Source organism: Colobus angolensis, unplaced genomic scaffold, assembly GCF_000951035.1.
Source record: "Colobus angolensis palliatus isolate OR3802 unplaced genomic scaffold, Cang.pa_1.0 Scaffold119, whole genome shotgun sequence".
Taxonomy (NCBI): domain Eukaryota; kingdom Metazoa; phylum Chordata; class Mammalia; order Primates; family Cercopithecidae; genus Colobus; species Colobus angolensis.
The window spans coordinates 857,821-884,100 of NW_012113030.1; the positions used below are offsets into that span (position 1 = coordinate 857,821).

The 26,280-nt window shown below is 35.3% G+C and overlaps 1 protein-coding gene across 6 annotated transcripts in view; it reads right to left on the reverse strand.

The window, feature by feature from the left end:
- RALGAPA1 (Ral GTPase activating protein, alpha subunit 1 (catalytic)) overlaps window positions 1–26,280 on the reverse strand; it is a 281,300-nt gene that overhangs the window by 122,273 nt on the left and 132,747 nt on the right. For all 6 annotated transcript variants that reach the window (XM_011925953.1, XM_011925962.1, XM_011925949.1 and 3 more), the window contains 10 exons: window positions 26,061–26,213; window positions 22,611–22,804; window positions 22,272–22,370; window positions 20,958–21,113; window positions 19,496–19,624; window positions 12,674–12,799; window positions 9,308–9,366; window positions 5,669–5,777; window positions 4,222–4,332; window positions 1,676–1,744 (listed from right to left, as the gene is read on the reverse strand). In XM_011925953.1, the coding sequence (XP_011781343.1) occupies window positions 1,676–1,744; window positions 4,222–4,332; window positions 5,669–5,777; window positions 9,308–9,366; window positions 12,674–12,799; window positions 19,496–19,624; window positions 20,958–21,113; window positions 22,272–22,370; window positions 22,611–22,804; window positions 26,061–26,213 (1,205 nt within the window). The remainder of the gene's footprint in view (window positions 1–1,675; window positions 1,745–4,221; window positions 4,333–5,668; window positions 5,778–9,307; window positions 9,367–12,673; window positions 12,800–19,495; window positions 19,625–20,957; window positions 21,114–22,271; window positions 22,371–22,610; window positions 22,805–26,060; window positions 26,214–26,280) is intronic.

Consider the following 26,280-nt stretch of genomic DNA (forward strand, 5'->3'; position numbering starts at 1 on the left):
ATGCCTGTAATCCCAGCACTTTGGGAGGCCGAGGCAGGTGGATGACTTGAGGCCAGGAGTTTGAGACCAGCTTGGCCAAGATGATGAAACCCTGCCCCCTACACACACACATCTCTACTAAAAATACAAAATTGGCCAGGCATGGTGGTGTACACCTGTAATCCCAGTTACTTGAGTGGCTGAGACACGAGACCCGCTTGAACCTGGGAGGCAGAGGTTGCAGTGAGCCAAGACTGCGCCACAGTACTCCAGCTTGGGTGACAGAGCAAGATGACTCTGCCTCAAAAAAATTTTACAAATTTTAAATCGAAAAAATAAAAGTGGAGTATATGTCTCTTTTAAAGATGAAGAAGATGATGATGAAGTATTTATCAAGAGCTAAACAATCTGTTCAAACAGTGTGTAAACTGAATATGAAGTGAAAGAATAAAAAGTTTTGCGGTAAACACATGAAATCAGTAAGAAATGATAATGGCTGACAGTAGGAAAGGAAAAAAGTATAAAAGCCTCATGTATGCCACACAAGAAAATAACTGGGAATAGGTCCAGAAACACAACTATACCTTCAGATTTCTGTAAATTAATAAGAACATAAGCAGTAAATAAAACATACTTGAGATTTCAAAACAATATGGTTAAGGGAGACCTGGAGAATAGAACTCAAGATTGAGATGTGACAAGGGAAGAGATGAGAATAATTCTCAGAGGAAACTAATAGAATCTAGAGCAGCCTTGTCTGATAGAACTTTGTGCAATGATGAAAATGGTCTATATTTGCCCATGTGGCTATTGAGCACTTGGTATTTGCAAACAAGGAATTACATTTTTCATGTGAACTTTAAATTTAATGTAAACTGAAAGCAATAAGCAGTTAGCAGCTACCATAGTGAGCAGCACAGACCTACAGTCTCTACAACATTTATGTATAATGTCAGGCATATAATTAAAAAATAGACACAATAACAGGAAAATTAAACTCATAGTCAACAGGAAAAAAACTCAATAGAAACGGAGTTAGTGATGACACAGATACTGGATTTAGTGGTCAAGGACTCTATTTTAATTATTATAAATATGTTAAAGTATCTATAAGAGAAGATGTATATAATTGATGAAGAAATGCAGAATTTCAGGGAAGATATGAAAACTTAAAAACAAAACAAAACAAAAAGAAACTCTAGAACTGGTAAATATAATATCTGAAAAAATTAAAGAACCCTTATAATAAATTTACTGAGGTAAATGACACCTAATAGAATGTTTTGGCAGACAGAGGAGATGTCTTCTAAGTGACATATCTCGATATATTATATCTTTACTTTCTATCTATACAAAAACAAGTGGCTGCCTTTAGAAGTGATGAATTCCTCAGAATTAATAATCTTCAGGCATAGGTAAGAATACAATTTGGCAGAATGTAGTGAAATAGAGATAGACAGAATGTCCTCTAAGGTTCCTTACAATCTTGAGACTCAAAGATTTTATCAAATGGCCATGAAATGTGAACCAAAATATAATTTAGTTATACTTACATAACAGAAACACATTTCACACTATAGTTGATTCTGAACAAAGATAAATTTTTACCATGTAAATATACATACCATTAAAGTTTTAAAATACAAATATTTTACTAAATAACCACATATTAATCATCAAACAAAATTTAAATTACCCTCTTGTCCATTTCATAAGATGAAGCTTCTGTACTTGGTAAAAGATGGGTGATAGTAGCTATTAGGATCTGTAAGCAAAAAAAATTTTTTTAAAAAGGAGCTCTATATATGTCAAATTAATGGTATATTCTACAACTTAATTGTTAAATGCTAAAGTGATACAAAACCTACTGCTGCAAATTTATTCTAAACACATTAACACTGTTATTTCAAAGTAATGTTTAATAGGCAAGCTTTTCAAGTATACTTAACTATCAATTATTTATAATCCTCATGTACGGAACCAAAATTATATATATTCTGTCAACCATAAATGGGTTTCTTCCCAATTCAACGGGGTAAATCAATATGTATAAACACACAGAAAATATATGTTCATTATAGAAAAATTACAAGATACAGATAAGAAAAAGACTAATAAAAACCATCATAGGCTGGGCACAGTGGCCCACACCCACTTTGGGAGCCTGGGTGACAGAGACCCTGTCTCAAAACAACAAAAAACCACTGTAATCCTGTCACCTGAAGAAATCTATTGCCTTTCCAGGCCTTTTGTTTAAACACGCACACACACACACACACACACACACGGCTTTTTAAAAAAATGTGACTTTTTATTTATTTTTTTGAGACGGAGTCTCACTCAGCCACACAGGCTGGAGTGTAGTGGAGCGATCTCGGCTCTGGGTTCAAGTGATTCTCTTGCCTCAGCCTCCTGAGTAGCTGAGATTACAGGTGTGGGCCACCATGCCCAGCTAATTTTTGTATTTTCAGTAGAGACAGGGTTTCGCCATGTTGGCCAGGCTGGTCTCGAACTCATAACCTCTGCTGATCCACCCACGTTGGCCTCCCAAAGTGCTGGGATTATAGGCATGAGCCACCATGCCCAGCCAAATGTGGCTTTTTAAATTAACATATATCATACACCGAATATTATTTGAATAAATATAAAGTACAGAATACAAAGTAAATGAAAAAGACATTACTTAAAAAAAGGCAAAATCTTCATATACAGTGTTATCATTTACCCCAGAAATCATTTAGTCTCATTTAATTTTTTATGTGCATGTTAAAAATGTATAGGTATATATTTATTGTATTTTTATTTTTGTTGTATTGTATGCTATTAAATTTTTAGAAATTATTGCTTCAATGCAGTAAGTAGAAAATTCCTCTCAATACACTTTATACAGATAAAGACTTTACTCACTAGTGCGATACTTACTACATTCAGTGCTATAACAGAGGCTGGTAGATGACCGAGTGGGAAAAGCATGAACTTTGGAATCTTACAGACTTGGGTCTGAGTCCTGTTCTCTTAGCTTATGACTCTTATATAGTTATTAAATCCTCAGTTCTCTCATCTTAAATAAGGGGGGAGACTAGGGACAGGGAAGGGAATAATCTATCTCAAAAAACTTCTAAGAATTAAATGAGATATCATATGAAAAGGTGACTGGTACATGGTAGGTGTTTAATAAATATGAGTTCTCATCTTTCCTAAAAATGTTATAAAGACAGGAAGATAAGAATGATAAATTCTGGTTAGGGAGAGCAGATGGGGATTTTTATTTTTTGAAGAGATGGTATTTAAGCCAATCACTGAAAGATAAGGGCACTAGAGAAGAGAAGCAAAGCATTTCAGATAGGAGGAAGAAAGCCAGGGGTATGTTTAAGTGATGATAAGCAGATTCAGTTGCCTGAACAACATGGCATTTCAAAGGAATCTGTATATGATTCTTAAAAAACCAGTTGAGTTCTCCTGTGGAGGCCCTGAATTCACAGCTAAAGAATTTTGGGCTTTATTTTACAGTCAAAGGAAAATCAGTCCTTTTTTTTTTTTTTCCAGGTACGTGATATGGTAAGAGCCATGTAAATGTGAATGATGACTTTAAGAGCAAGACCACACAAACCAGAAGGAGGCAACAGCAATATCTCAAGAAAGAAATAATGAAGGATTGAAGTATGTCAGGTGTTGCAGGAAGCACAGGAGATAACGAATTAGAATGAACAAAAATTCACAAATGACTGGCTAAAGAGAAAATAAAAAAAATAATGTCCTGATTTTGGTAACTGGAATGATGGTATGTTTTCCCTACTTAAGAGGGAATGGAGCGGGAATGAAGCAACATGTATGTTATGAAGACAATGACATAGGTTTACACATAATTTTCACTACAACTAATAAATTGTTTTTTGTTTAACTGTTTGTTAAGTCAGGGTCTTGCTATGTTACCTAGGCTGGCCTCAAGCGATCCTTCCAACTTAGTCTCCCAAAGTGCCTGGATTACAGGCATAAGCCACTGGGCTTGGCCTAATAAATTGTTTCTAGTGCTTTTACTTTGTCCAAAACCAGGAATACAATCTTCTAACACAAAAGACAAGGGAACTATCATGAACTTTGATACCACAGAAAAGCATGATGGGTAGCCATTATTTAGCTATGTAAAAAAATTTTAAACTATTAAATAATTTTACAATTCAAAGTATCCAAATCTAAAAAAAACTTAACAAGGTCATAATAAATAAATGAGAAATTACTTACTTGAATAATTTTCAAGGGAGAATCAGGCTGGTAAATCTGAAGTCTAGGTACATAATGAACCAGCATGTGAAGCATGTTACAAGCTACGTGGGCTACTGTTTTATTAGTAAACTGCAATAATAAAAAAAAATTATTTAAAAATTTTCTTGATGAACTTTTCATCAAAGCATTATCTGCTGAAAATTTTACATTTCATATATTTGTAGGATTATAAATCCTATATTTATAAGTGATTAAGATAAATCTCCAGCTGCAAAATAAAAAAAATCACAACACATTCCAAAGACACGTACAACTTTAATTTTCCTTTGTAATGTTTGACTGTCCTCATTAAAGTTTTGTTGCATTTTCTCTTATGTGGATTTATGCAATGGCCTCTAAATCACTATTCTTTTTATCAATCTTTGCCCTGTTCCAATCAACTATTCACCACACTTCCAAATTAATCTTCTATAGCACTGTTATGATCCTGACATTATGCTTAAAACTCAGATGACTCCCCAATGGCATAAAGACAAACTTTTTATGCTTCTCTATGTCCACATTTCACCCACACTTCAAACCCCAATGTGTCTCCTCTTTTCCAGTCTTCTCTGATAACTAAGTCAAAATGATTTCTGTTTCTTCCGAACTCAATCAGCAGTTTGTATTATACACTCAGTTTATATTATATACCCATTTAGTACTCTCAGGTTTTTATGTTTTATTATTCTCATTTTAATCTTTTTCAGCTATTCTTAACATCTTGAAGCTAGTATTTACAAATTTTTCCTATTGTTATCCCTCACTCTGTCTAGCAACGTGCCTCATAGTAAATGTTTAGAAATATCTGTCATGTAACTATTATTTAAAAAGATTTATTAACTACTTTGTATGTTTAGAGTCTTATACACGTGCTGTGGGTTTTTTACAAGTCTTAAAACAACAATAATATCATGCATCCTTTCATAAACAAAGAGTACTCATTTATTCATTCAGACTCTCCAAATAATTACATTATTACTACTGAAAAAATCTTGTTCTGTCTATAAAGAAGGCACTTAACTTGAAAAGATAAAGCAAAAAAACTGAACAGCTCAAGAATTCAGGGAGTGGTAATAAAGATCAAAGAGCAGTAAGTTACAGAAATACTAGTTAAAAAAGAAAAACAGAAAAATCCTATATATGTTTTAAGTGGTGGGTTTCCTTTTTTAGACATCTACCATATATAGTTTAGGGGCAAAGCTAAATACATAAAAAGTTGAGATAAAAACGAGTCACCATAAAGATACCCTAAATTCAAGAAATAGAACAATTTTTAAGGAATGAGTCAGGATCAAGAAAATAATAGAATAATAAAGTAATGAAAACATCTACTAAATGTTACACAAGATATAATTAATATTTGGAGGAAAAAAACATGCATTCTCTACTATCTTAATATATTTCACTAAACAGTTTTCTTTACCTTTAAGGAAACACAAATCACATTCAGAGCTTCCTTAATTTGAGGATGATGAGACTCATGGACTAGTTCTTCACAAATCCAAATACCTAAACTACAAAGTGCTACACATCTGCAAAAAAGGCAAACAACAACGGTTACATAAAATGAAACCACCACCACAAACATGACCCACAATGAACTGACACAGAATGAACATGCATGATTTTAAACGAATTAATGAACTTGTTACTGTAAACATTAACTGGTAACCAAAGAAGAGAAAGTATGAAGAAAGCAAAATCCCAAAACTTCTGAGTCTAATTTTCTATTATAATTTACTAAGAAGACTATAGGCTGGGATACCACACAACATGTTTTTTAAAAATCCATGTTAACAGACTGACATTGCTACAAGGCTTCCCAAACAAAATGTAACCTGCTTTCAAAATGGAAAGTGTAATTTTATTGACTGACAACAGCAAAATGAACTTAAGTAAAAACATGAAGCTGATGGAGTACGTTAAATATTTTTGTATATTTTAAATTTAACACTTCTAGCTACAAATTATTTTTAAAACAAATCGAGAACATAAGAGTTATGTAACTTATTTTAAAATCCAACAGAAACAGAACTTGTAGAATTTTTATCCTGTTCCCTAATGTATTGCAAAGCTTCATTTCTATAGCAATATAATTTCAGCTGGGTGTCAGCTTGAAGAGAGTTATTTAATGATTAGAATCAGTGAGGATTCTATTAGTGTGTTCAAGTTTAAGCTTCTGATAAAATGTATAATGGTTCTAAGTATCAAAACAGTCACCTTCTTCTAGTATCCTGTTATATATGCCATGTCCCGATACTGATATTCTTAATTTCAGTGGAATGCTAAACTTCAGAAAAATTCAGTGCAGATTTTTCTTCCTTAACACAGCAGATTTAGTATATGTTTTTTTAGAAACTTATATAAGCCTCTTCTTTTAGTCTAGAGTGTTAAGGCTACTAAACTGTTTACTATGAAAACTACCTGAGAGTCTTCTAGATGAAGTCTACTACTTTATTTTTTCCCTACTGTTGTTCATCCATAAATCCTAGGTAATATTTGTAGCACTAACTAACCAAGCTTCCGGTTTAGCTATGGAAACATCTATAATCCTAAAGCAACAATAAACTCTGAAGTGAAGCAAAGCTCTCCATGGATGCAGCTAACTAAAGGCAGAGACTGAGAATACAAATGTTTAACAATTATTGTAACAAGAGGTGGTAAGAAAGGATATATATATTTTTTTCTTGCATGTACAGTTTCCCACACCCCCCTCCACAAGATGTCAGAATAATCTAGATTATTCCCAGCATATAGCTTAACTCTCTGCTCCTGCTCAGACTGGGGGTATTAAGTTTCTTTTTTCTTTTTTTGAGACAGAGTGTCACTCTGTCTTGCCCAGGCCGGAGTGCAGTGGCACAATCTCGGCTCACTGCAACCTCCACCTCCCCAGTTCAAGCAATTCTCCTGCCTCAGCCTCCTGAGTAGCTGGAACTACAGGGGTACACTACCACACCTGGATAATTTTTTGTATTTTTAGTAGAGACGAGGTTTCACCATGTTGGCCAGGCTGGTTTCGAACTCCTGACCTCAGGTGATCTGCTCTTTTTGGCCTCCAAAAGTGCTGGGCTTCCAGGCATGAGCCACCATGCCTGGCCTGGGAATATAAATTTCTAAAAAAAACATATACTAAAAAGGTATAGAAAAACAAGTTGAGACAATGCTTAAATTCAGTTTCTGGGGTTTTTCCATATTCTCCATAACACAAGCTGTTGTGTTAATGATTCCCAGGTCTACTTCTAGGCAGCTATGTTTTAGGTTTCCACATTCTTCCACTTGAGGAGCAACAGAGTTTTGTTTTGTTTTGTTTTTTTCCAAAAAGCAAAAGCTCTACAGTTTTAAGCACTAAGGTCAAACTTGGTATTGCCACTTCTTAATTGTGCATCTAATAAGCCTCTGAAGACAAACTGCCAAGGTTCTGTCATATCTAGATGATAGGGCAGATTATTGAAACTCCCTGGGTTCTAGTTTTCTTTTCTGTTAAAAGGTGGATAAAAATTATACCTGTCTCATAGAGGTATCACAAAATTCAATGAGATAATAAATATAAGGCACTTAGAACAGTGCCTAGCATGCACATACAAAGGGCTTTAAAAATGTTAGCTAGCTTGCCTACACCCCCATCCCACCAGTTATGCATTATCAGAGACTTACTGTTAACTTTCTAAGCATCAGTATCTGGCTAGCAAAACTGGAAGAAGAGGGTGATTTTTTTTTTTTTTTTTTTTTTTGAGACGGAGTCTCGCTCTGTCGCCCGGGCTGGAGTGCAGTGGCCGGATCTCAGCTCACTGCAAGCTCCGCCTCCCAGGTTTACGCCATTCTCCTGCCTCAGCCTCCTGAGTAGCTGGGACTACAGGCGCCCGCCACCTCGCCCGGCTGGTTTTTTGTATTTTTTTTTAGTAGAGACGGGGTTTCACCATGTTAGCCAGGATGGTCTTGATCTCCTGACCTCGTGATCAGCCCGCCTCGGCCTCCCAAAGTGCTGGGATTACAGGCTTGAGCCACCGCGCCCGGTCCAGAAGAGGGTGATTCTATTAAACTCTCAAAATTGTGATGAGAATTAAATGAAACAATATTATACGAAAATCCTTCTAAACTTAATTGGGATTAGCGTAAAAGAACAATTTTCTCAAAGATATTTGTTTTTAGTTAGTTTGGCTATTAAGAGAGAAAAACGTGCAATTAAAATTTTAAAAACTGGAGCTATGTCTTAATTTAAACAAATGGTTCACTGTACATTATTTTTATTTGCTGGAAAAAGATTTAAATTAGAATAAGAATCCAAATCGTCAAAGCCATGATCTGTACCTTTTGAACTTTGGGTCAAAAAATGTGTAGATAACTGGAAAACAGGAGCTTGACAGAGATGTAGATCTGAGGAGTAGTAGCACAGACTAATGTTGCGGCAAATGATGTACTATTAGAATTAGCATCAAGAAATATAAAATATGACTTAATGTTATTTTGGGGAAGAGAAGAAACATGGTATGCTACTAGTAACCTGCTAATTTAAATCTCAATCTTTTTTTGGAAAGGTTTTGTAAAACAGAGAAAATGTCAGCTTTTATTTCTTAAGACATTTAGAAAAAAATCTAAAACTATGACTTATATTCTATTTTTAAAAAATCTTGATCAAATATTCGTAAATATTAAAATATGCTATTTTCTTAGGTATACTACTTTCTGTAATAAAATATTTATTTTAACTCAATTTAACAAAAATTCATTGGGTACCTGCTACTGCATTTCAAGGTACTGCATAAAAGACACTGACAAATATAACTGAATAATAAACAAAATGTACTTAAATAAAATAAAATTAAAACAAATCATTTCAGAGATAAAGAGTGAAGTTACTGAAAAAGGTGACTAGGATTCTGTTTATGAAGAAAGGTTAGTATTTAAATCATGAAAATAAGTAAGAACACTTAATCATTCAAATGACTTAAAAGTGTAATTTAGAATGGCTTTTATGTATCTAAAACAATCTGGGCTGCTATAAAAATTCAGTCAACTTCTAAAATTCCAAACACAGAATAGTTAGAGTCAGTCTAAGACCTACCTTGCAGGACCAGAGGGCTCATCTCTTGCCGAGCTTAATACAGTTTTGATTATAAGTTCCTAAAGTAAGGGGGAAACAGTTAACAGCAATGACTGAGATTTCACTCATTAATTCTACAAATATTTACTAAGTGGTTATTAAAGCAGTCTTTGTTCTCATGTACATATTACCATTAAAGAGACCAATATTATTTATAAAAGTAGCTAAAGTTTCAGAAATTTATAGCCAAAAGCATATGTTCAAAAAATAACATTTCTTCCTGATTAGAAGAGTGATAAAGGCAGATAATTAAAGTAGAATTAATAGCTTATAGGTATGAAGATTTTAAAAATTGTGAGAAATATCATTACAAGTCAGAACCAGATGGCTTCACCAGTGAATTCTACAAAGTATTTCAAATAAAGAATCTGAGAAGAATCCTTCTCAACCATTTCCAAAACTGAAGATGAGCGAATACTTCAAAACTCATTTTAAGAGGCCAGCATTACCCTGACATCAAAGTCAGACAAAAGCATTACCAGAAAAAAAAAATTAATTACAGCCCAATATCCCTGATGAATATAGATGCAAAAATCCTCAATAAAATACTAGCAAACCAAATTCATCAGAATATTAAAAGGGTTATATGTCATAATTAAGCAGGATTTATCACTGTGATGCAAAGATGGTTCAACATATACAAAGCAATAAAACTAATACATCATATTAACAGAACAAAGGACAAAAATCTTATTATGTCAATAGGTGAAGAAAAAGCACTTAAGTAGAATACATAGCTCAAAGGTACGAATATCCTTTCATGATAAAATATAAATTTTTTTGCATGAAAAATATGACATCCTTTCGTGATAAAAACTCAACGAATGAGGTTGTAACTCAACAAATGAGGTTGTACCTCAACATAACAAGCCCACAGATAACATCATAATCAACATCAAAAAGCTGAAAGGTTTTACTTTAAGATTAGGAACAAGATTAAGATGCCCACACTCGCCACTTCTATTCAACATAGTATTGGAAGTCCTCGCCAGAGCAATTAGGCAGAAAAAAGAAAAGGCATCCATACTGGAAAGGGAGAATTAAAACTGTCTCTGTCTACAGATGACATAATCTAATATATAAAAAACCCTACAGACTCCACCAAAAAACTATTAGAACTAATAAACTCAGTGGAGTATCAGGAAACAAAACATACAAAAATCAGTTGTGTTTCTATACACTAACAGTGAACTATCTGAAAAAGAAATTAAGAAAATAATCCAATTTAACAATAGCATCGAAAACAACAAAATACTTAGGAATACGCATAACAAAAGAGGTAAAAGATCTGTACATGGAAAACTATAAAACACTGATGAAAGAAACAGAAAAAGACAGAAATAAATAGAAACATATCCGTGTCCATAGATTACAGAATTATTAAAATGCATACAATCCAAAGCAATCCTACTTCTGGGTATACATAGCCAAAGGAAATGAAATTAGCATGTCAAAGAGATAAGTGCACTGCTATGTTCATTGCAGAATTATTTACAATAGCCAAGATACGGAAGAAACCTAAGTGTCCCCTGAAGGACTAATGGATAAAGAAAATGTGACATACCCACCCAAATACATGAATACACATACAATAGAATACCACTTGGCCTTTAAAAAGATGGAAATCTTGTCATTTGTGACAATATGAATCAACTTGGAGAACATGATGCGATGTGAAATATGAGAGGCAGAGAAAGACAAACACTACATGTTCTCACCTACATGTGGAATATAAAAAGTTGAAGTCTTGGAAGCAGAGAGTAGAATGGTAGTTAAGAGAGGCTAAGGAGTGGGTGAAACAGGAAAATGTTGGTTAAAGGTTACAAAGTTTCAAATACGCAGGCTGACTAAACTCTGGAGACTTAATGTACAGCATGGTGACTACAATTAACAGTGACTACAGGTACCGGTATCGTACACTTGAAACCTGCTAAGACAGTAGATCTTGGTTTCTCTTACTCCTCCTCACCAAAAAAAGGTAACTATGTGAGGTGATGGATATGTTATTTGGCTTGATCTTTATCACACTGTATATGTGTATCAAGACACCATATTGTACACCTTAAATATGCAAAATTTTTGTCAATTTTATCTCAATAAAGCTAAGGGAGAAATATTCATCCTTAATAATTTGTAAAATATGACAATGAATTTTGACACAAGTTAAAATATTAGTTAAAATTATGTAAATGAATAAAATATTTAAAAGGGAGAAAACAAAGAAGAAATACAAGGGTAAAATATTGAACTGGATATATGTTTAGCAAATAGAGAAAAGAAAATTAGTCGATTAAGGAGTCAGAATACTTAGGCGAAAAGTAAGTCAAGATCTGTGCAATAAAAGATAGAGAGACATTCAGAAAAGGACAGAAACATCAACAGGGTCAAATATTATAGTGGCTTAGGAGAACAAAAATGCCATTAGATTTATGTTTTAAACACAACAAAGGATATGCTCCTAATGAGCATTCAAGCCTTTGTGTCTGGAGGATACTTCAATCAATAGAAAAAGAGGGAATCCTCCCTAACTCATTTTATGAGGCCAGAATCATCCTGATACCAAAGCCTGGCAGAGACACAACAAAAAAAAGAGAATTTTAGACCAATATCCCTGATGAACATTGCTGCAAAAATCCTCAAGAAAATACTGGCAAACCGAATCCAGCAGCATATCGAAAAGCTTATCCATCATGATCAAGTGGGCTTCATCCCTGGGATGCAAGGCTGGTTCAACATACGCAAATCAATAAACGTAATCCAGCATATAAACAGAACCAAAGACAAAAACCACATGATTATCTCAATAGATGCAGAAAAGGCCTTCGACAAAATTCAACCCTTCATGCTAAAAACTCTCAATAAATTAGGTATTGATGGGACATATCTCAAAATAAGAGCTATTTATGACAAACCCACAGCCAATATCATACTGAATGGGCAAAAACTGGAAAAATTCCCTTTGAAACTGGCACAAGACAGGGATGCCCTCTCTCACCACTCCTACTCAACATAGTGTTGGAAGTTCTGGCCAGGTCAATCAGGCAGGAGAAAGAAATAAAGGGTATTTAATTAAGAAAAGAGGAAGCCAAATTGTCCCTGTTTGCAGACGACATGATTGTATATTTAGAAAACCCCATCGTCTCAGCCCAAAATCTCGTTAAGCTGATAAGCAACTTCAGTAAAGTCTCAGGATACAAAAATCAATGTGCAAAAATCTTTAACAATTGTGTGGATTTCAAAAAGAAAAGAAAGAATACAAATTTTATTGCATGTACTTTATGATTATAAAATAATTTGAGTGCTAAAAATTAGCATCTCATTTCTTACCTTAACATCTGTAAACTGAGACACAGCAACATCAGGAATGTTGGGATGAAGAGAAGGCAGTTCACAACATAAGTTGGGAAAGCAAACCAAAGATCCCAGAAGAACTTGTGCTTCTACTCTTGGTGCCTATGTATCACATTTTTAAAAAGTTTAAAAATATACTGGTGTTATGAAATTATCAGAAAAGATGCTTTATTATCCAACTACATTAGACAGGGAAGTGATATATAAAACAAAATTTAAAAAGGAAAGGGAAAACAGAAAAAGATTTAAGTTTCCATTTATACTTTCCACATGAACTAGTGTTATTCTTAATAAATGCAATAAACAAGTAGCACAGCTTTCCTCAAATCGGCCACAGTTAATAAGACTGTAAAAACATATACCTTATCTACAAGCATCAATTCACCCTAATAATAAATAAAAATATAAATAATTTTAAAGGTAACTCACACATTGTGACATATTGTTCTAATAAGCTGATGACTTAATTTCACTAGATTATATTTATTACCAAGCATGAATAAAGAAGAAAAAACATTAACTATATGAAAGAGGAACCAATCTAGATGGTTTTTATGATATTATGCACATAAGAAAATCACTGCCTATACCACTTACTAGAAGCAACATTAGAATTTGTCTGGACTGCCGATGAAGGTAAATTTTCATCTTTTTTCCTTAGCTGTATTTAGCCATTTCTGAAGTATCAACACTGAACAATTCTTTTTTCTCTTCTGCCTTCTTACATGCCCACCAAACATCAACATCCTCCTACTAATATATTGTTTTATTTACTAAAACATCTGCAACTTGATTTATATGTTTAATAATACCTAACAAAAATGCTAAGCACAAATCTATTAGAAATATAATACTTCTCTTCACATAAATTAAGAACCAATCTCCAAGAGGATTTCCACATCTGAATAAATATTGTAATAGAGGCAATGGTGTAATACTCTATTATATGATTGTCAACAAAACAACTCGTTTCCAGATTAAAAAACAATCTGGATTTAAAGATACAAGGCAGCAGTATAAAAGGGCAGAGTGAACTCACATCTACCATTCCAATTTAAAATAAAAGTTATCTTATACAAATGAAACTGATCTTAAAAATCAGTATTTAATGAAAGAGATTAGCTGAGAGTTTTTCTATATAAGTAGATGAGGTAACTGGGAATAGTCAGGTATGTGGATATAATGAGGGCAGACGTGGAATGTGATCATAATTAAGAAAGGCAAAACTAAATCAATTATTCCATTATCGAGCTTTCTATGTAATACAGTCTGTCTTAAGGGCTGGAGACAAGAAGTTAGCTAAGACACTGTACTTATCCTTAAGAAGTTTACAGTCCAGGGAGAGAGACAGATTTGTAAACAAACAATTAAAATACAGGCTCATGTAATATAAAATATGCAGGCAAATCCATAAAGGCAGAACATAAATTTGAGTTACCAAGAGTTTGGGGTAGGGAGATGCATATGAGCATTTCTTTGGTGATGATGAAAATGTTCTAATATTGACTGTGATGATGAGGGGGTGGGGGGCAGACAGCATTAACAAAAGGGAGATGATATGAATGAAATCTAAAATAAAAATAAAAAGAGCAAGAATTGGACTAGGTGTTTCCTCTTTTTTTTTTTTTTTTTTTTTTAAGAAGGAGTTTCACTCTGCCGTGTAGGCTGGAGTATAGTGGCACGATCTCGGCTCACCGCAACCTCTGCCTCCCAGGTTCAAACGATCCTCCCATTTCTCCCATCTCAGACTCCTGAGTAGCTGGGATTACAGGCGTGCACCACCACGCCTGGCTAATTTTTCTATTTGTAGTAGAGATGGAGTTTCACCACATTGGCCAGGCTAGTCTCAAACTCCTGACCTCAAGTGATCTGCCTGTGTCAGCCTCCCCAAAGTGCTGGGATCACAGGTGTGAGCCACCACGCCCAGCCTGGACCGGCTATTTCCAACACCATCAGAGGAAATGACTTGTTTTAACCTTATTATGGAGATATGTTATGCTTGATTCTTGCAATGATTTGGTTTCCTATGCAGCCTTTCTCAACAGGTATCCCTCATATGAACCAGAGAATGCAAAAAATGACTATATTCTACATTTTCTCAAGGATGTTACATAATGCACAGTATTAGATACATAAGAGAGAAATTAATTAGTCATTTCAAATGGATTAGTTACATAAAATAGATGCCTTATGACATTAGGGCTTAATTCTCCTGCAGAATCTTGAAAAAAGCTGCAGGAAATGTGCTGACTAGTCATCTGGAATAACCCATTGAATACTACTAGTTTTCACAGTAAATTAATAAAAAATGACATTGGTTTATATATTGGCATCTTCTGAATTCTATCAAGTTTTGCTAGTATCCAAGAGATTTATAGTCTATGTACTTTGATTATACTATAACCCTGTGACTTGTTTACCATCTCTAGTTTGTCTTCCATTAATTTACTCCCAGATTAATACTTATTTAATAATCCCAAAGGATGGATTCAGTCATCTCTCTCACCACTTTAAAAAAATTTAACTGTGGTCAGGCACGGTGGCTCACGCCTATAATTTCAGCACTTTGGGAGGCTGAGGTGGGCGGATCACAAGATCAACAGATCAAGACCATCCAGACCAACATGGTGAAACCCTATCTCTAGTAAAAATACAAAAATTAACTGGGCGTGGTGGCGTGCCTGTAGTCCCAGCTACTCGGGAGGCTGAGGCAGGAAAATCGCTTGAACCCAGGAGGCGGAAGTTGCAGTCAGCCGAGATCGTGCCACTGCACTCCAGTCTGGTGACAGAGGGAGACTCCGTCTCAAACAACAACAACAACAACAACAACAACAACACTTAACTGTTTATCTAATATAGCATTATAATCTGATTCCTGGCATTCAAGACCTTTCCAAAATGTAGTCTAAAGCAGTGCTTCTCAATCTTTAATGATTTTGCCACTTACTTGTGATCTAGTTAAAATGCAGACTCTGATTCAGTAAATAGGTCTGGGATGGGGTCTGAGATTCTGCAAGCACCCAGACCATGCTAAATGTTTCTGATGTGCAGATCACACTTTGGGTAGCAAAGATCTAAAGTACCTTTCTAAGGGGATCTTCATACACTGTTGGTGGGAATGTAAATTAGTATAGCTGCTATGGAGAACAGCAAGGAGGTTCCTCAAAAAATCAAAAATAGAACTTCCATATGATCCAGAAATTCCACAATTGGGTGTATATCCAAAAGAAAGGAAATCAAGATATCAAAAAGATACCTGCACTCTTGTGTTTACCACACAGTATTCACAACAGCCAAGACATGGACTCAACCTACGTGCCCATCAACAAATGAATGGATAAAGAAAATGTGGTATTTATACACAATGAAACATTATCTAGCCATGAAAAAGAACAAAATCCTGTCATTTGCAGCAACATGGGTAGAACTGGAGAACATTATGTTAACTGCAATAAGCCAAACACATAAAGACAAATGCCACATGTTCTCCTTCATATGTGGGAGCTAAAGTGGATTTCATGAAGATAAGAGAATAGATTGGTGGTTACCAGAGGCCCGGAAGCAGGGAAAGGAGGAAAGAAGCGGGAAAAAAATAATATAAATGTATTTAAAATGTAAGGCTGGGTGTGGTGGCTCACGCCTGTAATCCTAGGACTTTGGGAGGCCAAGGTGGGCAGATCACCTAAGGTCAGGAGTTCGACACAAGCCTGGCCAAAATGGTGAAACCTCGTCTCTACTAAAAATACAAAAATTAGCCCGGCGTGGTGACAAGTGCCTGTAGTCCCGCTACTCGGGAGGCTGAGGCGAAAGAATCACTTGAACATGGGAGGCAGAGATTGCAGTAAGCCAAGATCACATTACTGCACTCCAGTCTGACTGACAGAGAGAGACACTGTCTCAAAAAAAAAAAAAAAAGAAGTGTACAATTAAAAAATGATAGCTCAGGTGCTCATGCCTATAATCCCAGCACCTTACAAGGCCAAGGCAGGGAGGATTACTTGAGCCCAGGAATTCAACACTAGCCTGGGCAACATGGTGAGACCCTGTTTCTACAAAAAGTTAAAAACACTACCAGGCACGGTGCCTGGGACTATAGGTGTGTGCCTATAGTCTCAGCTACTTGGAGGCTGATGTGGGAGGACTGCTTAAGCCCAGGAGGTAAAGGCTGCAGTGAGCCTCGATTGTGCCACTGCACTCCAACCTGTGCTACAGAGCAAGACCCTATCTCAAAAACAAAACAAGACAAACAAAAAAATTAATTGAAATGATAAAAATGGTAAATTAGATATGTATATTTTATCTCAATAATTTTTTTTTTAAAAAATAAAGTACCTTTCGATTCTTTTTGTCTATTACACTCTTACAGATTAACTAGCTCCTAAACAAAATGGATTATTTGTCATTCCTTGAATACATCTCACTCATACCTGTTTACCTCTGTCTGGAATACTGTTCCTCATCTCTATTTTTACTTAAACAAATACTACTAATCTTTCAGGGACATATTCATATATATTTTCCATGAAACCTCCATGATATCCCTAAACAAATAAGATCTCTCCATTCTCCGAATTACCAAATAATTTTAACAAACTTATATTGCACATATAAAGTGTCAAATAACATTCCAATCATGTTACAAATCCTTATAAAATAATCCTATGAGGCAAGTTATCTTTATTTTTTTATTTTTTATTTTTTTTGAGACAGAGTTTTGCTCTTGTTGCCCAGGCTGGAGTGCAATGGTGCGATCTTGGCTAACTGCAAACTCCGCCTCCTGGGTTCAAGCGATTCTCCTGTGTCAGCCTCCCAAGTAGCTGGAATTACAGGCATGCGCCACCACGCCCAGCTAATTTTGTATTTTCAGTAGAGACAGGGTTTCACCATGTTGGTCAGACTAGTCTTGAACTCCCGACCTCAGGTGATCCACCCGCCTTAGCCTCCCAAAGTGCTGGAATTACAGGCATGAATCACCATGCCTGGCCATCTTTATTTTATAGATGAAGAAACTGAGACACAGAGACATTCAGTAACTTGCCCAAGGTCACACAGCTCATAAGTCGCAGAGCCAGGATTTGAACCCAAGCAGGTCAGCTCTAGACAATGCTTTTAACTACTATGCTGTGCTCCTCATACTGGTACCTATTTGATGCCCTACATTCTGGAATTGTTAATATACTTCTCCTTATTCCCACCAGCAGGCATTATGTTGCTTCAGCACAAAGTATTATCCAATTTATTATATATCCCTCTGTATTTCACCTACAAAAACATTCTGTACACAAGGGGAGGGGGAAGTTTAATAACCACAAAAGAGCTCAGTACAATGTTGAGTATACACTAGGTGCTAAATGAACACATATTCAATAACTAACCAAGCATGGTGCTATGTTAGCTCTGGAGATACCAAGATGACTAAGACATGATTACTGTTTTCAGGGAACTGGAAAAACAGGGTTATACAGCTATAAATACCGCTGCTGCTTTGTCTGTTTCCACTAGGTGACTGTATCCAGTTTCATGGCTTTAAATATCATCTATAAGCTAATGTTGCCTAGCTTTTATTTTCAGTCCTGACATGTCCCTTGAGTATATGCAATTATTCTTTTGACATCTTCCTCATGGATGTCTAATACGCATCTTACTAGGCCCCAAATAGAACTCCTTCTATTCACTATTGATCTTTCACTGTTGCAGCTTAACAATGAAATAAGGTATGTTAAACTGCTCTTCAAGTTACACAGTACTAGACAAGTATGTTTTTCTCACAAAAACCCTTAGTTTTTTCTAGTAGACTTCCAGTTATTATTTTTCATTTACATTTTGCTCCAGAGTGATCCTTCCAAAATATGAATTTGATCATCCAGTCCTTGCTTAAAATCCTTCAATGGTTATTCATTCCTTCCTTAGGCTTGCATCTAACATTTTCAGCATTATTGCCTTCCTCTCTAGCTCACCTCTGCCACTTATAGATGAACATATTCCATTTATACCAATTTACTTAGCATTGTCTCACAATTCCACGACTGTATGAAAATCTTCACATGCAGTTTGAGAGTTTACTCCTGGCTGGGCGCGGTGGCTCACGCCTGCAATCCCAGCACTTTGGGAGGCCGAGGTGGGCAGATCACAAGGTCAGGAGTTCCAGACCAGCCTGACCAACATGGTGAAACCCCATCACTACTAAAAATAGAAAAATTAGCTGGGTGTGGTGGCATCTGCCTGTAATCCCAGCTACTGAGGAGGCTGAGGCAGGAGAATCACTTGAACCCGCGAGGCGGAGGCGGCAGTGAGCTAGGATCGCACCACTGCACTTCAGCCTGGGTGACAGAGTGAGACTTCCATTTCAAAAAAAAAAGAGAGAGAGAGTTTACTCCTAGGACATATGTCCTCCTATGGTGGTTGTCTTACCACATTTTTTTTTTTAAATCTATAATTGTTAAAGACAATATATATTCAGGGTGTACAATACGATGATTTCATGCACATATACACTGTGTGATGATGACTCACCATTGTTTCTTACCTATTGCTATAGTCCATTGCTCTTTCTTTGCTTTCTTCCCTCCGTTTCTTCAGATTTCCTCAACTTTAAATCCTGTTTTGCTTATCAGATTTTACTGATTTTAGTGCTCTCTTATATTTCAGAATTTCTTACTTTTTTTAATACAGGAGAAGCAATCAATTCCAACTAAATTACTAAATTTCCTGAATATCATCTTATGTTTTATCAACTTTGTTAGTTGAATCCTGGCTAACTAAAGTTCGTTATATGATAAGGAACAGGAAATGACTTACATTGAGAAAAGCTGAAGAAGCCACTCTACCAGCTGCTACAATAAAATCCATAATAAGCATTGTGGCACCAGGCAAACCAAGTGAAAAAAACTGAGGTGAGCAGTGTTTGATGATTGTATTGACAATATCCTTAGAATAAAGAAGGAAAAAAGAATATCACATACGTAATCTTGAGTATCAGCTAATCAGTAGCATTAAAAATAGATAATATATGAAATAATAAAAAAGGTAATTACTGTATGTTGGCTAATTGGAAAGACTAATTTCAATTCTTCCAAAAAATCCATGCTTAATATTATATTCTATCAATGGAAAGTAAACTGAAAATACATTCATTTAACTGGCATAAATAACAGCATTTTTTTCACACTACAGATTAAGGAAGGCTCTTTGCTTCAGAAGGTTAAAAGTACAAGGCCCACACAATGTAAAACTAAACTGCACAGCAGTTTTCTCCTGTCACCTAGTTGCTTCTGTGCATCTGTGCAATAACTCTGGTTTCTGAATCCACATGACCTGTTACGTGACAATGGAAAGATTCTCTTTTTAAAATAAACTGAAGTCCTTTAAGCCTCAGAAATCTAGACCTAGGCACTTTTAAGGGAATGTTCCTAACCTGATTATTCATTTACTTTGTCTTTGGAATTTACTATGAGGATACAGTGTATTCAGTTGTATTATTCAGTACAACTTATCTTAAACAAAAGCTCTCTTTTTCTAGTAATCAAGAGAGTTATTTTACTTGAGACATGTTTACAAGGTAGCACACTAATTTTAAATTAATGCAAAAAGTTTTTTCATTTTTCAGAAAGATATTATCATCTTTTAATATTAATACACTCTCTAAATGACCTACGAGTTGATCATATTAGGATAAACATATTTACATTATTTTGACTTGCAACCTCCTACACTTTTTAGTTTATGGCTGAGATCAAGACTCCCAAAGTAATTCTAAGGTTACATTTATGACTATTTAATGATTATAATTCATGTAATTATCAAATCAATGTAACTGTCACTATGCCAATATAATTGACAGTAATAAGAAAATGTGATGTGCTGATTCTTAGACTGAAAAAAACTTGACTGTTGCATGACTAGATAAACAACTCCATATGCCTCAAGTATCAGTCACAAAATGCCTAAGAGTAGGTACACTAGAACATTAAAGGAAGGTGTCAGCCTAAGCAAAGGATGGTTTAATTGCTTCAAAAAGTGAACTGGTTGGTACAACATTAAAGATGGAGAACTACCTCAATTCTCTATCTACAATAATAGCTTGATTTTCAACCGTATTTCAAGAACAAATAAGGTCATAAAATTGAAGTAAATTGTATATAAATCACTAAATAAGGGGGAGAGTTTAACTTCTAGACCTTAAAAGGCAAGAGTTAAACAGAATCAAGAATCAAAGATAATATGATATAAACTACTTCTTAGATAATATATATATAGTTACCTGGTCAATATGAAGTAATCCACAATGCATTATATTGTAGAAATGTGTTAAAAAATCTCTATTTGGAGAAACATCTTGTCTTCTTTTCATTGTATTACAAATAAGTTTATATGCATGTAATTTACCTTGTTTATATTTGTCAGTCAACATGGTTGCCTAAAATTAAAAGATCAGTTTTAATGTTCAAAAAGAAATACTATTTGCTAAATAACTTAAGCAACTGAATATGGCAAACAATGTATATAATCTCATTTATTTCCATGTTGGCCCAATTTCTTTAATGAACTAAAAATCAGGATTACTGAAATTATCATCATCAAAATGATACAATGTAGGTATAACTATAAACTGTCCCACTTAGGAAAATGTACCAAACATATCAATACTTAAAATAATTAAATATTTTGGCTGGGCACAGTGGCTTAAGCCTGTAATCCCAGCACTTTGGCAGGCCAACGTAGAAGGTTCTCTTGAGGCCAGGAGTTTGAGACCAGCCTGGGCAACACAGACAGACTCTGTCTTTACAAAAAAATAAAAAATTAGCCAGGCATGGTGGCACACGCCTGTAGTAGTCCCAGCTACTCGGAAGGCTGAGGTGGGAGGATTGCTTGAGCCCAGGAGTTCAAGGCTGCAGTGAGCTGTGATCGTGCCACTGCACTCCACACTGGGTGACAGAGCGAGGCCCTGTCTTTTAAAAAACAAACAAAAAAGAATTAAAACTTTTTTTTTTAAGACGGAGTTTTGCTCTCGTCGCGCAGGCTGGAGTGCAATGGCGCCATCCTCAGCTCACTGCAACCTCCGCCTCCTGGGTTCAGGCGATTCTCCTGCCTCAGCCTCCCGAGTAGCTGGGATTACAGGCGCCCACCACCATGCCCAGCTGATTTTTTGTATTTTTCGTAGAGACAGGGTTTCACCATGTTGGCCAGGCTGGTCTCAAACTCCTGACTTCAGGTGATCCACCTGGCTCAGCCTCCCAAAGTGCTGGGATTACAGGTGTGAGTCACCTCACCAGGTCACAACTTTTAATACACAGCATACTCTGTGATACAACTCAAAGTTTATAATTCAGTTAAATACAACACAGACATACCTCTCTATATTCACTTTTGTTTTATGAAATAATCAACAGCAATATATCCTGAGTAATTTTAGCATGCTCACTCTCTTCTCTATGTAATGCCTAATGACTTCCTAAGGATACTGCTTAAAACGTTAAGTGCTCTAGGAGTCTATATAATAGCCAAAATCTCTATAAAATGTTTAAGAGTTACTAAATGAAAAATTTTAAACTCGTATGTTATATATTAAGCTTACCTTAAAAAGCCAAGGTGTAAGAATTCGCAGTGGAGGAATTAAAACTGGTGGAGAAGGGGAGGTCAGATTATCAGTTGAAATGCCGAGGTTATCTCTAATCTGTAATTTTCAAATAAAAAGCAACAAACTTATGAAAACTCTTCTCTCTTCCAGTTTACCTTAAACTGAAGTTCAAATCCAGTTTCTACACTTATTATTTAATTACAATTAAGTGACTTCACCATGCCAGGTACCAGTTTATCTATAGTCAAAAAGGGTGTCACAAATGTTTTCGAAGGCTTCTTCTATTTTTAAATATTTTTATTTTCTTCTCCACTTACATCCTCTATTTCTTTTTACCTTAGCTAGATTCTGCCAAAGTTCACAAAGGTAATCAAAAACTTGAGCATGTATTTCAGGATCCATGATTGAATTTACATCTCCCAAAATGCCTAGCATTCTTCGCCACATTACAGTAGCAACATCAGCATGCCATCCAGTCAGAGTACCTCCTGCCATCACACTACAACATTCTGATGGAAATTCACTAATTTCTATAGAAAAAAAATATATAGTGTCAGCCATTTTTCAGAGAACTGAACATAAAACCCCCCAAGAAACCAAGCTAAATTAACAATCTTAAATATCTACAGAAGTGAATAAAAGAAATGTCAACATACATTGTTTTTTCCTGATAAGGTCAAAACCTCACTTATTATTATGAAATAATAAGGAATTATTATAAGATAATTATTATGTCAACAACTAGTTATTCAACAGTGCTTCTATGTAACTACTACTCACTTTGCAGACAGAGAGATTTCTATCTATGTCAGATAGAGAAATCTATGTTCTATAAAAACATCAAATTTATAAGCACATATTCTCACTTTTATCTAACAGCTACTTCAGGTTATATCATCAAATTAATGGAAAACCTCAGGCTAAAGGCAGCAGATCATGTAGGAAGACTTCATAAGCCTTTTCTTTGTAGCTACATCCCAGACCAGCACTAAGAGTTAGCATAATGGCATGAAAAATAAACTTTTTTTTTTTTTTTTGAGATGGAGTCTTGCACTCTCTCCTGGGCTAGAGTGCAATGGCACAGTCTCGGCTCACTGCAACCTCTGCCTGCTGGGTTCACGCAATTCTCCTGCCTCAGCCTCCCAAGTAGCTGGGATTACAGGTGCACACCACCATACCCAGCTAATTTTTTTGTATTTTTAGTTGAAACCGGGTTTCACTATGTTGGCCAGACTGGTCTTGAACTCCTGACCTAGTGATCCGCCCACCTTGGCCTCCCAAAGTGCTGGGATTACAGGTGTGAGCCACCGCACCCGACTGAAAAATAAACATTTTAACTAAAATTTAAACATAATCAAAATTACCAAAATTGTATTTTGCCTACTAATACTGGCAAGATTATAAGAAACATAGGTAACCTTAGTTCTAGTCTCTTTCTGCTACTAATTATGTGTTATAAAAGTTATTTAATAACCTCTCTAAGGATACATGTCCTAATCTGTAAAACAGATGGTTTTGCTAGATATCATTATAGGTTGCCTCCAGCTTTAAAAAAAATCCATTATTCTATTCAATATATATAATGGAAAAGGCTATAGAAAATAATTAAAAAGTCAATAGAGATATCTACGCATCTAAAGAACTTTGGGAACTAAAAATTTTGTAGACTGAAAGAACCATAAAGTTATGATTTCCTACGCTTGAAAACATTTCAACATATTGAGAATTTATAATAACTTAATTCTTAGTACATATGTATTCTTTACTCCTAATGGTTAACTTTTTTTCTCTTTGCATATAAAGTATACAACTGACTGTATTATTAAAAAGGTACTAGTCTTTCTCCATTACAAAAAAACAAGGCTTCTTGTGTAAAGCCACTAAAACAAACAAACGAAACACACTGAAGTGTTAACCATTGTTGCTAATGCCTCCCTACTCCAGAGCACCTTCACAATACAATGATAAATCAACTGATTTGCCTCTACCTTATCCTTCTCAAAGCTAACAAAATCTTAAATGATTAAAAAGCAAGCAATAATGTGTGGTCTTTGATTAAATTCTTTTTTTTTTTTTGAGACAGAGTCTCACTGTCACCCAGGTTGGAGTGCAGTGGCACAACCTCAGTTCACTGCAACCTCCACCTCCCAGGTTCAAGCAATTTTCCTGCCTCAGCCTTCTGAGTAGCTGGGATGACAGGCGCATGCCACCATGATCGGCTAATTTTTGTATTTTTAGTAGAGATAGGGTTTCACCATGTTGACCAGACTGGTCTCAAACTCCTGACCTCAGGTGATCCACCTGCCTTGGCCTCCCAAAGTGCTGGGATGACAGGTATGAACCATGGTACCCGGCCTGATTAAATTCTTTATTGGATTGCTGATGGTGTGGTGTAGCTATAAAGGGCATTATTGGGACAATTGAGGACTTATGACTATAGACTAAAATAATACCTATGTATCTATGTTAAATATCATGAATGTGGCCATTATATTGTGATTATGCAGAAAACATACACTTATTATTAGGACATACCACTAATGTGTTTAGGTCTGAAGGATCTGATATTCGCAATTTCATCTTATATGCCTCAGCAAAAAAAAAAAGGTTCGGGGGACACGTGGGAAGGGCAGGGTATTTTGTGCATGTATGTGCTGTGTGTATATATAGACAAAGTGGCAAAATATTAATTGATGAATTTATATAAAGGGTTTATGTGTGTTCATTTTACTAGCCTTGAAACTCTTCTATAACTTTGAAGTTTTTTTTCCAAATGTTGGGGAAATAACTGTAAACAAATAAACAACTGCAGATCAAAGGAGAAAAAGAAAAGATCAGAAATAATCCAAAAACCAGAAAATTGGGGCTATATAATTACAAGGCAATTGCATGTTAACGAATGGGTCCCTTGGGCCGGGTGTGGTGGCTCACAGCTGTAATCTTGGGAGGCCAAGGCAGGCGGGTCATTTGAGCTCAGGAGCTTGAGACCAGCCTGGGCAACATGGCGAAACCTCGCCTCTATAGACAATTTTAAAAGAAATGGGCCTTTTAAAAAAAAGTTCAGAAGTTATATAGTTTTAAATTTCTTACTTTGGTCAGAGAATAAATGTGCTACCTTACCAATGAAAACTAGCTTTTTATTCATTGTAAATATCTCATTAACTGTGTCTTTGACCAATTTATGGTATATTTGCAAAACGTCTAACTGATGTTTGTTACATTATACAAAATCTACCAAAAATAACCTTTAAAAAAAACTTGGCAGTTACTTGGGTTTCCCAAGTCACTTTTTAACATTTACTTGAAAATATTCATTTGGACCTCTATTTTTAAATTAAATTTAGTTGATAAATTTGCTGAATCAAAATTAAAAAATGGTTTGATAAATTGTTTCACTGAAAGCTTGACTAACAAGTGATAATGTTACTATGTTCTCCTATGTGTTACTAGGTTCTTTAGGTATAAAACTAAGAATAAGGATGCCAAATTATGTATTTCCTGTTTTAGGAAACACTACCAATATCAATAAATGATAATACAGTACTTGAAAATAATGCAATAACTAAGTTGAGGACTCTAATCAACTATAATAAAACGAGTAAAACTCAGACAACAAATATCTTTAAGAACAAGAAAAAGTTATATTAACAAATTTCCAAAGGACTTAGAAAAGTCCAAAATATTTACAATAATCATATATAATCAAATATAAGATGCCTTATTTATGATCTCCTGACACTGATGCCCTAAAAGAAAAAAGGTAAATATCTAATTTTGAAATATTGCCTAGATCATCTGGTGTCTGAAGAACAGAGTGGTGGAGCTTCTCATCGAGCTGCAGATCCTTCTGTTCCATGTGATCTATATTCAACGTAGAAGGGGAAGGCGTCTGTGACCTGGAGCCCAGAGGTGAATGGACTGGGGAAGCACTTTCTGAACCTGTAAATTTAATTTCATAAAATTACCGTAAAGAGTATTCAATATCCTACCTAAGATGTAATGTTTA